General features: G+C 40.3%; 2 protein-coding genes across 4 annotated transcripts in view; one reads left to right on the forward strand and one right to left on the reverse strand.

Moving 5' to 3' along the window:
• haus2 (HAUS augmin like complex subunit 2) lies at positions 1 to 10,079 on the forward strand. 2 transcript variants are annotated; one of them, XM_061250885.1, is made up of 7 exons: positions 1 to 317; positions 390 to 491; positions 606 to 701; positions 784 to 853; positions 1,104 to 1,236; positions 5,865 to 5,973; positions 8,353 to 10,079. In XM_061250885.1, exons 2-7 carry the CDS (start codon positions 405 to 407, stop codon positions 8,473 to 8,475), a joined length of 618 nt encoding a protein of 205 aa, XP_061106869.1. In that variant the 5' UTR covers positions 1 to 317; positions 390 to 404; the 3' UTR covers positions 8,476 to 10,079. The 2 variants fall into 2 exon arrangements, with proteins under 2 accessions (XP_061106869.1, XP_061106863.1); XM_061250879.1 differs by having other exon boundaries at positions 1 to 491.
• Positions 8,690 to 14,294, reverse strand: part of heatr4 (HEAT repeat containing 4) — a 22,887-nt gene continuing 17,282 nt past the window's right edge. For both annotated transcript variants that reach the window (XM_061250869.1, XM_061250861.1), the window contains 4 exons: positions 13,165 to 13,354; positions 11,588 to 11,666; positions 10,841 to 11,000; positions 8,690 to 8,893 (listed from right to left, as the gene is read on the reverse strand). In XM_061250869.1, the coding sequence (XP_061106853.1) occupies positions 8,835 to 8,893; positions 10,841 to 11,000; positions 11,588 to 11,666; positions 13,165 to 13,354 (488 nt within the window). In that variant the 3' untranslated portion in view covers positions 8,690 to 8,834. The remainder of the gene's footprint in view (positions 8,894 to 10,840; positions 11,001 to 11,587; positions 11,667 to 13,164; positions 13,355 to 14,294) is intronic.

The following is a 14,294-nucleotide window of genomic DNA, read 5'->3' on the forward strand; positions in this document are numbered from 1 at the left end:
ATCGTTCAATGCTTCCTAGCTATCAGGCGGGCTGTGTTTGAATGTTTTCAAGGGAACTATTGAATGTTTAAAAGCTAGTAAAGCATATCAGAGTTTAAAGCTACCTTTGTAACTTATATAAGCTAAAGAAAGAAACCTTACACTTAAAGAATATTCGTTTTCTAAACAGCTAGATGCCATCTGGTTATATTGAATCATACTACGCCATACTAGTCAGTAGATGGTTAGCTAACAAACGTAACTTCTTACTATGTTAGCTAACTTGACTATAGCTAACTTTTTTTTAGTTCGACGACAACTAACCAGCTACTAGGGAGGTAATATTTCTTACTTGAAATAACACAAGTTATCCGTACATTAGCATTAACTAACCAGTTAACCTGTCCAAGGTTTTTGGCTTTGAGATGAATCCTTGGGACCCAGTACCACATTCCGTGACACCTGCTGCTCAGGTCCTTGCAAGATGTGTTGCATCTGGAGTTTTGGCTCAGGTAGGTTGAAATTATAACGCATGCCTTTCTTAACACCGATGTTTGTATATTTACTCATTTTAGAGCATTGCGGAAACCTATTTTAATTTCACCCTCGAATCTTTCTCCTTTCAGAGGGATCTTGACGCGGTCCCAAGCGACACCCACGTATTCTCTCCACATCTCATTGAAGCTGAACAAGTTGCGGACTTGAAAAAGCAGATTGACGAGGTAACGGGGCCCTTCCAGTGTGACATCTTCATATGTTTGCAACAATCTTTCATATTTTTTACGTTATTCTTTTGTGTTTTAGAAAAACCTGGAGACGGAGCTGTTGAAGCTTGAGAAAGAGAGCGCAGACGTTACCCACAGTTTCTTTCTAAGTAAATTAATACAGGCACGCTAACACAGTCACGACTTGGACGAATAGATTAATCAGAAACTGTCCCAGCGCAAATTATGGTGAAATTCTCAAGTTAATTTTACGTGAATGTGATATGTCACCCATGAATGAAAAGAAGGACGCCCACACATTGATATGCGTTTTACACACTTATTGTAGACAATGTTTCGATCCCAGTGGATCTTCGTCAGATGTCACCCTGACCTAGTGTTCCCTTTGCGTGTTTGTAGGCCAGAGGTTTACTGCCCTGCAGCAGTTCACCTCACACCTGCAGGAGGTACTCAGGGAGCAGGCAAGCCTGCGTCAGAGACTGATGAAGCCCCTTTGCCAGCAGAACCTGCCCATAGAGGCCAATCTACACAGGTGAGAGCAACACAAGCCAGGTCAGGAAAATGCAGAGGACCATCCAAGATAAAGGTGTATACAGAATTTCAGAACTTGGCTAAGAAATTTAAGACAGCTGCAGCCTTTTGTACAGTAACTATTGAACCATACAGAGACATCGGTCTTGGCTGTTTTAACCATAAAGTAAAAGTCCCCGGGCCTGCTGTGAGTTGTGAGAGTTGCGTGAGTGGAAACGTTACAGCTCATGGTTCTATCTGTATAGACTATTTTACAATGCCATTGTTTTGGCGACTACAGTTCCATATTTTGTAACGTTGGGTGGCAAAACAAGTGAGGGGGACCTCACATTCTTTGCATTTTTTGAATCCACTAGCTACACAACTCTGGGTAATGTCGGTTTCCATCTCATGGCGAAGATCCAGCGAACCATATCCACAATAGTTTATAAATAAAATTGTTTTAGCATCAATATTGGAATTTCTCTTGAGGAATGATCATTTTTGTCCATTTTATCGTCAAATTCTGTACATGACAGATCAGAATTTTAGCTTTTATTTCCTGGCATTTTTATCTTGATTTGTAAAACCACATTTCATCTTTTTGTATCAGAGCACCCATTTTTTTCAGGTGAACAAAAAAAGGTATTGGAACATGTGACTGACAGGTGTGTCTTGTTGCCCAGATGTGTCATGTTAGATTGATTGGTCATACAATAAATAGTTCTGGGTGTCTAGTCTTGGTTTTAGCCTTGGGTTTCTCATGTGAAGACTGCATTTGTGTAAAGATAAACCATCATGAAGACCAGAGAGCTGTCTTTGGGGGGGAAAAGCAAGCCATCTTGAAGAAAAGAGGGGAAATCTATCAGAGCCATTGCGGATGGCTTGTGCAACAACTTGGAATGTCCTCAAAAAGAAAGAAACTGCTTGCATACTGAGCAACAGACATCAAACAGATTGACCAAGGAAAACAATAGCAGTTGATGACAGAAATATTGTGAGAGCTGTGAAGAAAAACCCCAAAACATTAGTGCCATCACAAATAATCTCCACAGGGCAGGGGTGAAGGTATCTCAATCAACCATTCGAAGAAAACCTAGAGAGCAGCAATGTAGAAGCTATACCACAAGATGCAAACCATTAATCAGTAGTCAGAATTGGAATGCGAGATTACAGTTTGCAAATAAGTACAAAGATGAGCCACAAAATGTCTGGAACAAGTTGGACTGATGAGACCAAGATTAACCTCTATCAAAGTGATCATGCAGCAAGACCCACTGCCAACACAACAAAGGACTTCATCAGGGAGAAAAAGTGGAAGGTTTTAGACTGGCCAAGTCAATCACCAGACCTTAACCCAATTGAGCATGCATTTCACCTCCTGAAGAACCCCCCCCCCCCCCCCCCCCCAAAAAAAAAAAAAAAAACCAACAAAAAGAAATAACAACTGAAAGAGGCTTCAGTAAAAGCCTGGAAAAGCATCACAAACAAAGAATGGAACTATTTGGTGATGTCAATGGGTCACAGGCTTGATTCGGTTATTGCAAGCAAAGGGATGTGCTACCAAATATTACGTTTTATTTACTTTCCTTTACTTAAATACTCTTCCAATACTTTTGCTCACCTAAAAATTGGGTGGTCTGATACCAAAGGTGGTATATTTTAAGTAGATTAACACAGCTTGGTTTAAATACCAGGAACTAAAAGCTGAAATTCTGAACTATTGTCACGTGTTCATCTTTTTATCTCAACCTCAAAACAAAGGAATTGACCTTGCTGTCCAATACTTTTGGAGGGGACTGTACATAGGAATGCAATTATCTATGTTTTTTATTGGCTCACTGGAACTCGGTCTGCGTAACTAGGGCATAATACAACACAGATTTTTTTCACCAACGTAATAATCTTCCTTTAATTTTCTGTATGCAAGCTGAGACAGTTTCAGTCTGGTTGAATAGTCCCTAGGACAGTGAAATTCACATACTAGAGGGCTATTCTTCTATCAGTGGACCTCAATTAATATTTTAGTATACAAGTTGTTGTTATTGTAATTATTCTCCTTTTTTAAATTTATTTATTTATTTATTTGTACAATGTTCTGGACCTGCTGCTGCCAGGAGAGGTAGAAGTAGAGGAAGGGTGACTGGCAGGGGGAAGTGAGAACACATTTTTTTAGGATAAAAAGGATTTATCATTTAGTATGAAATCATTTAATATTTAATTTAGTCATACCTCATATAAAACCCATAATATCATTACTTTCCATGTGTCCTTTTAGGAAACCTGCCTAGACATAGCTTAGAGAAAGCAATGCAGAATGATTTTTGGTGATATTGTCATCAAATTTGAAAGGGATTTGTCTAGCATTTGCTGTGGTTCCATTGTGTTTCTAAGCCCACCAGATAGAGCCATGAGCATCTGTATCTGTATTTGTTTTAGTAATATGAAAAGTAATTCTGGCTTTTGGAAAACAAACCCCCAAGGATTACCTTTTACGAAGGGTTACCTTCCATGAAGGGTTACCTTCCAGGGGTTAAGCTATTATCGATCAATACATGCCCAGTGTGATTGTGCCTCCTTGGGAAATATTTGTTAATGTTCTTCCTTAGTAGTTTATCCAGCACAGAAAAACTGGCACTCAATGTGCACACCCTATGCTTCTCATGGAAAAATAGTAATTTGTGGGAGGTGGGTTCATATATTGTTCAAATTAATTCAAGGTGAATAAAGATAAATCACAATAAGAAGCAGAGCCAGTAAACTCAAATCCAAGTTTAGCATCTTACAGTATCCTGAACATGCCATCTCTAATACAGCAGTGCACTCAGGTGCTGTTTTTGCCCTTAGGCAAAAGGAAAGTGCTTTTTTTTTTACCAACAAGCAAATCCAGCAGTAACATGTTTCCCCCCTTCAATGTCTCCCTTACACATTATAATGGAGCCCAGTCTGCTGGGTGGTATGGCTGCTGATAATGAAATTGGCAAGAAATGTATCTGATTAAATAGTTTTGTATGTCATTCTGGTTTTACATTGAGTAGACCGTGATACAGTGCATCCGGAAAGTATTCACAGCGCTTCACTTTTCCCACATTTTGTTGTTACAGCCTTATTCCAAAATGGAATAAATTCATTTTTCCCTCAAAATTCTACACACAACACCCCATAATGACAACATGAAAGAAGTTTTTAAAATTTTTGCAAATTTATTAAAAATAAAAAACTAAGAAATCACATGTACATAAGTATTCACAGCCTTTGCTCAATACTTTGTTGATGCACCTTTGGCAGCAATTACAGCCTCAGGTCTTTTTGAATATGATGCCACAAGCTTGGCACACCTATCTTTGGGCAGTTTCGCCCATTCCTCTTTGCAGCACCTCTCAAGCTCCATCAGGTTGGATGGGGAGCATCGGTGCACAGCCATTTTCAGATCTCTCCAGAGATGTTCAATCGGATTCAAGTCTGGGCTCTGGCTGGGCCACTCAATGACATTCACAGAGTTGTCCTGAAGCCACTCCTTTGATATCTTGGCTGTGTGCTTAGGGTCGTTGTCCTGCTGAAAGATGAACCGTCGCCCCAGTCTGAGGTCAAGAGCGCTCTGGAGCAGGTTTTCATCCAGGATGTCTCTGTACATTGCTGTTGTTCATCTTTCCCTCAATCCTGACTAGTCTCCCAGTTCCTGCTGCTGAAAAACATCCCCACAGCATGATGCTGCCACCACCAATTTTGTTTCTCATGGTCTGAGAGTCCTTCAGGTGCCTTTTGGCAAACTCCAGGCGGGCTGCCATGTGCCTTTTACTAAGGAGTGGCTTCCGTCTGGCCACTCTACCATCAGGCCTGATTGATGGATTGCTGCAGAGATGGTTGTCCTTCTGGAAGTTTCTCCTCTCTCCACAGAGGAACGCTGGAGCTCTGACGGAGTGACAATCGGGTTCTTGGTCACCTCCCTGACTAAGGCCCTTCTCCCCCGATTGCTCAGTTTAGACGGGCAGCCAGCTCTAGGAAGAGTACTGGTGGTTCCGAACTTCTTCCATTTACGGATGATGGAGGCCACTGTGCTCATTGGGACCTTCAAAGCAGCAGAAATTTTTCTGTACCCTTCCCCAGATTTGTGCCTCAAGACAATCCTGTCTCAGAGGTCTACAGACTTCAAGTGACTTCAAGTGACTTCATGCTTGGTTTGTGCTCCGACATGCTCTGTCAACTGTGGGACCTTATATAGACAGGTGTGTGCCTTTCCAAATCATGTCCAATCAACTGAATTTGCCACAGGTGGACTCCAATTAAGCTGTAGAAGCATCTCAAGGTTGATCAGTGGAAACAGGATGCACCTGAGCTCAATTTTGAGCTTCATGGCAAAGGCTGTGAATACTTATGTACATGTGATTTCTTAGTTTTTTATTTTTAATTAATTTGCAAAAAAAAAAAAAATTCTTTCATGTTGTCATTATGGGGTGTTGTGTGTAGAATTTTGAGAAAAAAATGAATTTATTCCATTTTGGAATAAGGCTGTAACATAACAAAATGTGGGAAAAGTGAAGCACTGTGAATACTTTCCGGATGCACTGTATATTTTACCCTTTGCTTTGTAAAAATCTATGTTAAATTGTTTTAATTAAATCACTGCTTTGACACACCCGCATGCTGTAGGTATGTGGTGGAGCTCGTGGGTATGGTGATGGACCTGATTGAGAACATGGAGAGCAAGATGACGATTACTCGCTCCTTCCCATCCCTTGGCCCATCAATGACCAACCTGGTATGTCCCAGGAACACGCGTGTATGGAATGAAGTGTCTTAAGTTAGTCTGTGTTTTTCCACTGTTCCTTGCTTGAGTATCTGGGTACAGTAGTATTTGAATAGCACATAATACTGTTATGACAGAAAGGGGCCCTAATAATATAACACATTTCCTTTCTTTTAATAACTGCTCAAATAGCCAATACCAATTCAAATGCAGAAGTGGTGTAGTCTAAAAGCATAATCCCAAATTACATAATGGACTAGGTGTACCGTATTAGGTGTAGGTGTACCATGGACTAGGTGTACCGTGTTATTTCTTGTTATAATTCACAAAAAAGAAATTAACAAGAAAGCTTGTACTTGTACTTAAATGGGTACATTTACAGAATAATACTGTTGTACTAATTAATAGCTAGATTGGCTAATTTTGGAATTGAACAATGACAATGTTATGCAAGTATTGATTTATAAATGTTAAATTGAATTGAATACATAAATATATTATGACACATGCATTGAATTTTAAATGTACAGTGACTTCAGAAAGCATTCAGATTCATTCATTTTCTTGCACACTTTGTGTTGTAGGTTTAGTTTTAAATCCCCATCAATCTACTCTCAATAACCCATACATGACAACCCATGACAACATAAACACATTTTGCAAATTTATTAAAAATCGTAAACTGAAATCTCAAGTATTCAAATCCTTTGCTGTGGCACTCCAAATTGTGGTCAGGTGTATTTTGTTTGCTTTACTTATCCTAGTTCTAAGTCTAGAACTTGACTGGAGTCCACCTGTGGCAAATTGAATTGATTGGACTTAGTTCAGAAAGGCACATACCTGTATATAAGTTCCCACAGTTCACACTGCATGTCAGCACAAAAACCAAAACATTACATTACATTATTGGCATTTGGCAGACGCTCTTATGCAGAGCGACGTACAGTTGATTAGTCTAAGCAGGAGACAATCCTCCCCTGGGGCAATGCAGGATTAAGGGCCCAATGGCTGTGCAGATCTTATTGTGGCTACACCGGGGATCGAACCACTGACCTTGCGGGTCCCAGTCATGTACCTTAACCACTACGCTACAGGTTCTACAGGTTGCCCTATAAAGTCCAAGGAACCCTCTGTAGACCTCTGCGATAAAATTATGGTCAAGATCAGGGCAACGGTATAAAACCATTTCTTCAGGAGCGCAGTGGCCTTAATAATTGTGATTTGGAAGAAATTTGGAACCACCAGGACTCTACCTAGATTTGCAAGAAGGGCCTTGGTCAGAGAGGGAACCAAGAACCGAACGGTCACTCTAACTGAGCTTCATAAGTCGTCTGCAGTGATGGGAGAACCTGCTGGAAGGATGACTGTCTCAGTAGCACTCCCATCAATCAGACCTTTATGGTAGAGTGACTAGACTGAAGCCACTCTTGTATAAGAGGCATATGACAGCTTGCTTGGAGTTTGCCAAACTGCATTTAAAGGACTCAGAGCATGAGGAAAAAGATTATCTTTCTCTGATTAATTCATAAATTGAACTCTTTGGGCAGATAAATTGAGCAGTATGGCAAACACCAGACACTGCTCATCACCTGGCTAATACCATCCCTACGGTGAAGCATAGCAGCTGTGGTGCTCTGGGGGTGCTTCTCAGTGGCAGGCACAGGGAGACTGGTCAGAATAGAGGGAAGGATGAATGCTGCCAAATACAGAAAACCTGCTCCAGAGAGCAGACTGTGGTGACCGGTCACCTTTCAGCACCACAATAATCTGAAGTATACAGCCAAGACAACAATAGGGTGGCTTCGGGGCAAGTCTCGAACATTTGTGGAGAGACCTAAAGAAGGCAGTTCACAGATGCTTCCCATCCAATCTGATGGAGCTTGAGAGTATCTGCCAGTAAGAATGGGATAAATTGATGATTTGTCATAAATTAGCAAAAATTTCTAAAACGTCTTCACTTTGTCATTATGGGTTATTGAGTGTTGATTGATCTGACATGGGACACCCTCAAACGTTCCATTCACTCATCTGGCCTTTCACTTTTGGTAACAGTGAAGTACCCAATTTAAATTCACTTAAACTAAAGTATGCATTTGGTAGGGCCACATTAATACATGACCAGGCAAGCTGTTCCAATGCATTATCTGCATTTAAAAAGAAAATTCAATTCAATTCAATTCAAATGATTTGTTCCGACTTTCAGATATGCGCCATACATCCACTAAATTTGAAATCAACCTGAAACATCTTTTGTAGTTAATCCTATCATGTGCTGTGGGTTTGTAATTTGTAATCACCCCTGAGGATGGATTGTTGCTCCTAACCTGTATATACACTCTAAAGTGCCTTGGCCATATAATCAAATGACTATGGGGTTCTCTTCTGCCTCAGAACAATGCTTTGGCCCAACTGCTGACTCAAGTGGCTGAGGTTGAGGAGCTGGCTGGACTGGTGCTACAGTGGAAGGACATACAGTACCGCATGCTCACTATGAATAAGCAGAACTCCACCTGAGTCCAGGACCAACCAATCTGGATCCAAAATGTGCATGTTTGTCTGACCACATCAGTTACCAGTCAGTGCAGTTGCATCAGCACATCTGGTTATATGCCTACCCAGAACAAGTTAATTTTTCATATTTACAATTAAGTGAACTTTTAGATGGAATTCCATTTGTGAATCCCATTGTAGTATTTTTTCAAACCACAAGCCATCATTCTGTGCAGTATTTCTTTATTTTTTTATACCTAAAAGGACAATTGCAATGGCCGGAAAGGGTTTATAATTTAAAACATTTATTACAATATGTAAAGGTCTTAAGGTCTCCATCTTGATGCGGTTCATCTGTTCAGGAATAGATGTCTTCTACACTGTCATGTCACTGGGTGGGCTGAGGATCTTCCACAATCAGTTCTTGGTCCATGCATGATGGCTAAAAAAAATGGAAAGATTAGTGGATTGCCTTAACTACGCTTCCAGCTCCATGACATTTTACCATAAATGCCCATTTTTTATACAGAGAAATATGTCATGATGAATAAAGGCGCTATATAAAAATGCCAACCATTTACCATGATGCATTTTTTGTTTGGAATTTGTATCTCAGCGATGTTCTAAATACATATTCTACATTGCATTCCGTAAGTATTTGGACAGTGTATTTACATCCAGTAAGTCTGATATTGGCATTGTTCCGGTGAAAGTCAAGACCGCCATAATGAATGTTTGGAACATTATGAAGAAAGTCAGCACTAGTGTGTGTTTATGATCATCCTATGAGTTTGGATGCATTTGAACTTTTGCATTTGATAAGATGTTAATGTACACAACATAATTAATTCTGCTGCTGTTATCAGCAGTTACATTGGCAAAACGCAAGTGACCCAGCAGCTGTGGCAGCTATACATGCCCAAACTATAACACCTCCACCACCATGTTTCACAGATGAAGGGGGGAGGGGTGCTTTGATTCTTGGGCAGTTAGCCTCTACACTTTGCTCTTGCCATCACAATTCAATCTTGGTCTCATCTGTCCACAAGACCCTTTTCCAGAACTCTATAGGCTCTTTCAGGTACTTCTTAGCAAACAGTAACCTGGCTATCCTACATTTGCAGCTATGTATTGGTTTACTTGGTTTACATCTTGAAGTGTCGCCTCTAGATCTGTTTGTAAAGTTTGTCTGTGGAGCATAGTCACTGACACATCTGCGCCTGCCTTCTAAAGAGTGTCTCTGATCTGTCGGGCAGGTGTTTGAGGTTTTTGTTCATTATGGTGAGAATTCTTTGGTCATAAGTGGTCTTCCTTGGCCGAACAGCCCCTTTGCAATTCTTAATGATGTTCCAAACTGTTTTTTTTATAAGCCTATTGTTTGGCGTATCTATGATTGTTTTCTTGTTTTTCAGTCTCAAAATAGTTTATTTCACTGTGATTGGCACAAATCTAGCAATCAAAAGCTTAGGATCAAGACTAGATACTGATGCCTGATGCCTACATGGATCACCCAATATGGATGTGAATACCCTTAAATGAAAGCCAAAAGTCTACACTAACTTCATATTCATGTTTCATTTCAAATCCAATGTGCTGGAGTACTGACCGGAATTGTACCAATGACCAAATACAAGACTGCACTGTTTCAGTGTTGTGAAAGAAACCTCGTATTTCCCTCTCATTGTGGTTTATCATCACAATTCTATAATCAAACAATACATTTGGTTCAAATCATATGTGGTTCTGCCTTAATGCTGGTTTTAAATGGAAAAAAAGAAGATTATTTCTTGTGTTTGGCTGTTCTTGAGAATTCATTTTTGGAATTGGCATTTCATGATTCTGGAGACACCACTTAATTGAAAGGCTAAAGATTCTGTTCTTGGAGATTCTGTTTCATGTTGACAATTGCATCACAACAGATTTGTCTGAGGCGCATTAATGCTGCAAATCTCCCGTTGTACCACATCCCAAAAGTGTACTATTGGATTCAGTTCTGGTGACTGGGGAGGCCACTGAAGAACATTGAACTCATTGTCATGTTCATGAAACCAGTTTGAGACTTTTGCTTTGTGACATGGTGCGTTATCATGCTGGGGGTACATTGTGGTCATGAAGGGAGGCACATGATCAGCAACAATACTCAAATAAGCTGTGGCATTCATGCGCGATTGATCAGTATTAACAGGCCTAAAGTATGCCAAGAAAACATTCCCTACGCCATTACACCACCAGCACCAGCCTGGACTGTTGACAAGGTAGGTTGGGTTCATGTATCAAATGATTTCAGCCCTTTGGAACTATAGAGACACTGTTAAAATGACACTGAACCACTTTGCACAAAATGCCGTGCTTAGTACAGTGATCTTCATGGGGTGTAGCAGCCACTGACCCCTGTAGCGAGCCTGCAACAGCTGAGTCATGGCTGGGGGTGAGGAGTCGGGCTGGCCACTCTGGCCTAGGAAACACCTCTGCTGCTGCTGTGAGTCATGCAGTTCCTCCAGCAGCAGCACCTTCCCTGTGATGATGTGCTTTGAGCATAGCTTCTGAACCTACACATCAGAGGTAGGGGCCAAAAGAATGTGGGTCAGAGGGGGGGGGGGGCAAAGGTATAGCCTATCCAATTTCGATTCAATTCAATTTCTTAACAATACTGTAAAGGTTTCCTACAAAGATTGATGTGGGCCTCAGTTTCACTTCCCTAGAGAATGATATGCTAATGTTACTTTAGATACCCCTGAAGCCCATTAGTCCATTGTAACTTCAGCCCATACCAGTTAGAAACATGAGCACTTAAGTGTAAACATGAGGCAGTTAGCAACAGAGGCATTGCTAGCAATAACAATTCATTTTCAATGCAGTTCAATTTTCCCTGCAAGCTTTTGAGCTAGATTAGAAGTTACAATGGATTTATAATATGCACACAGTTTAGAAAATGGTACTGTGTGTAATAGGGATTTAATCTGCCTCTGGCTAGGCTAACATTTACATTAAATTCCTTTGACAAAAACAAGAATTGTAGTCTCTTTGTAGGGAATTTATTTTAAGTACACTTTTAAATTATTTTTGTTCTTTGTTGGAGAATTGCCATTACGGAGGTCAGCTTGTATACATCCATAATGAAGTGCAACAGATATACCTGGTCTTTGATTTTCAGGATTATGTTCTCGTCTCCTTTGATTGGGAACCCGTAGCTTTTCATGAGGCTCTCAATGTGCCTTTGAAGGAGAACAGAACACTTAGTAGGGAGAACTCCACTGAATCACTGAAATTAAGTGCAGCCGAACGTCTCTTAAGCAATAGTCTTTCTGTGTCTGCATCAAGTGAGCCAAATAATTATCCTGGTAGACTGATGGTCTTCAGAAGTAAATCCTGTGTCAAACGAATTATAGCATGTGTGAGGGAAAATGTGTTTCATTATTGTGTTTCTTGGACTATGGTCCAAAAATCTATATTTTACTAATTAACTGGCCAGTTCTTTTATTAGCATCATCTGCATCTAGGGTTCTATTTCCATCCCTGCTATTCAACGACAAGGGAATTCCATGTGCAGAGAAAAACAGTTGGTTCATTGTTCCCTCGCTAGACTTTAAATGAGCAATCTTGTAGATTCAGTTTAAATTCTCAGTATACCTAACCTGACTGCTGTTAGGTATACTGTTAAGTGTTCTACTTCTCTTTGTTTGGGTGGTTCTGTTGCAACTTTCCTTGTATTATTTTTTGTTCTTGTGCTGAAGGTTGCTTGGGTAAGCAACCTAATTAAGGTATCCTGTTTCACTCAACCCTGACCTAATTCAGGTATCCTGTTTCACTCAACCCTGACCTAATTAAGGTATCCTGTTTCACACCCCTGACCTAATTAAGGTATCCTGTTTCCCTCAACCCTGACCTAATTCAGGTATCCTGTTTCACTCAACCCTGACCTAATTAAGGTATCCTGTTTCACTCAACCCTGACCTAATTAAGGTATCCTGTTTCACTCAACCCTGACCTAATTAAGGTATCCTGTTTCACTCAACCCTGACCTAATTAAGGTATCCTGTTTCACTCAACCCTGACCTAATTAAGGTATCCTGTTTCACACCCCTGACCTAATTAAAGTATCCTGTTTCACATCCCTGACCTAATTAAAGTATCCTGTTTCACACCCCTGACCTAATTAAGGTATTCTGTTTCACACCCCTGACCTATTTAAAGTATCCTGTTTCACACCCCTGACCTAATTAAAGTATCCTGTTTCACGCAAACCCAGACCTAATTAAGGTATCCTGTTTCACACCCCTGACCTAATTTAGGTATCCTGTTTCACTAAACCCTGACCTAATTAAAGTATCCTGTTTCACACCCCTGACCTAATTAAAGTATCCTGTTTCACGCAACCCAGACCTAATTAAGGTATCCTGTTTCACACCCCTGACCTAATTAAGGTATCCTGTTTCACACCCCTGACCTAATTTAGGTATCCTGTTTCACTGAACCCTGACCTAATTAAGGTATCCTGTTACACACCCCTCACCTAATTAAAGTATCCTGTTTCACACCCCTGACCTAATTAAAGTATCCTGTTTCACGCAACCCAGACCTAATTAAGGTATCCTGTTTCACACCCCTGACCTAATTAAGGTATCCTGTTTCACACCCCTGACCTAATTAAGGTATCCTGTTTCACACCCCTGACCTAATTAAAGTATCCTGTTTCACACCCCTGACCTTCACCTGAGGACCTGCTGGTGGGTCTCCAGCAGGATGCGCTGCTGTAACAGGTGCTGCAGCTCTGGAAGATCAACTCCCAGGATCCTGATAGCCTCACAGGCAGCAATGCGGACCTCAGGCTCCTCCTCACAATGTATGGCCTGCAGCAATATCTTCTGGAGAAGAGGAGTCAGGCTACCAATTTTTCCCAGTGCTGCAATCAAAAACAGGGCCTCAGCATATCTACCTCATAATGGCATTCCTTGGAAACATTTGTCAAATGCTATCTCACATATTTGAATTCTTTATAATTGAATATCCAGATACTTGGGTCGTTTGAAATGGAAAGCTAATACAATGCAAAAAATAAGAAGCATTTAATTTAAAAAATCTTCATGCTATACCCTTGAACACAAGGATAAAAAAACAAAAATAAGACTGTTCTGAGGTTGACAAATCCATGTGAGAAAAGCTAGGGTACCCCTGGTAATGTTTATATTGGCTTGTTTGTTAGAAAAAATGCGAAGGGCAAACTCAACACATGGAATTCTCTCACAAAGAAAATGTTAATTGCTAATTATGCAGTACAATACTCAGTAGACTGGGAAAGCAAAGCATCCTACGGTGCAGTACTTGTGTGAAATAATGTATTAATAATTGTTATGCATGCTTGTTAAAAAGGTGCCTAACCCTAGTGCTAAACATGGGCTCAAAAAACTGTACTGGAAAGTGTAATGTCTTCTATGATGCAACAGCTGACTGACAAAGCACTGCATCAACATCACAACAGTGTAATGTTCCCTGCATCAAGTTGGTAAATCTCTTATTTTCTTTAAAACCCTCATCTTAATCCTCATCTTAATGGGAGCCCCAGACAATATTACCTATATTAGGTCTACACTACCAGTATTGAATGATGTTATGAGTAATCCTGAAAGATGAGGTAATATCACCATATGACCATTGTTGAGACATTTTTAGAGTCAAAGACTGGTACGAAAGTAATAAGCCAGGTATAAACCATCTCTATAAATGAGTACCAATATGATTTAATCAATTATCTTACCTGTACTTCAAAAGGATGGAAAAAGGTCCAGAGTAGCAATATACAGGAATAGACTCTGAGATTATCCTCCAATAGCTAAATTTAAGAC

The sequence above is a fragment of the Conger conger genome, chromosome 1, assembly GCF_963514075.1.
Source record: "Conger conger chromosome 1, fConCon1.1, whole genome shotgun sequence".
Taxonomy (NCBI): domain Eukaryota; kingdom Metazoa; phylum Chordata; class Actinopteri; order Anguilliformes; family Congridae; genus Conger; species Conger conger.

Bases quoted from the DNA above. Each gene is read 5' to 3' on its own strand.
- haus2 (XM_061250879.1), top strand. From the start codon at position 405: ATGAATCCTTGGGACCCAGTACCACATTCCGTGACACCTGCTGCTCAG. The intron at 854-1,103 runs GTAAATTAATAC...GCGTGTTTGTAG, and splicing joins TACCCACAGTTTCTTTCTAA to GCCAGAGGTTTACTGCCCTG. The intron at 5,974-8,352 runs GTATGTCCCAGG...CTTCTGCCTCAG, and splicing joins GCCCATCAATGACCAACCTG to AACAATGCTTTGGCCCAACT.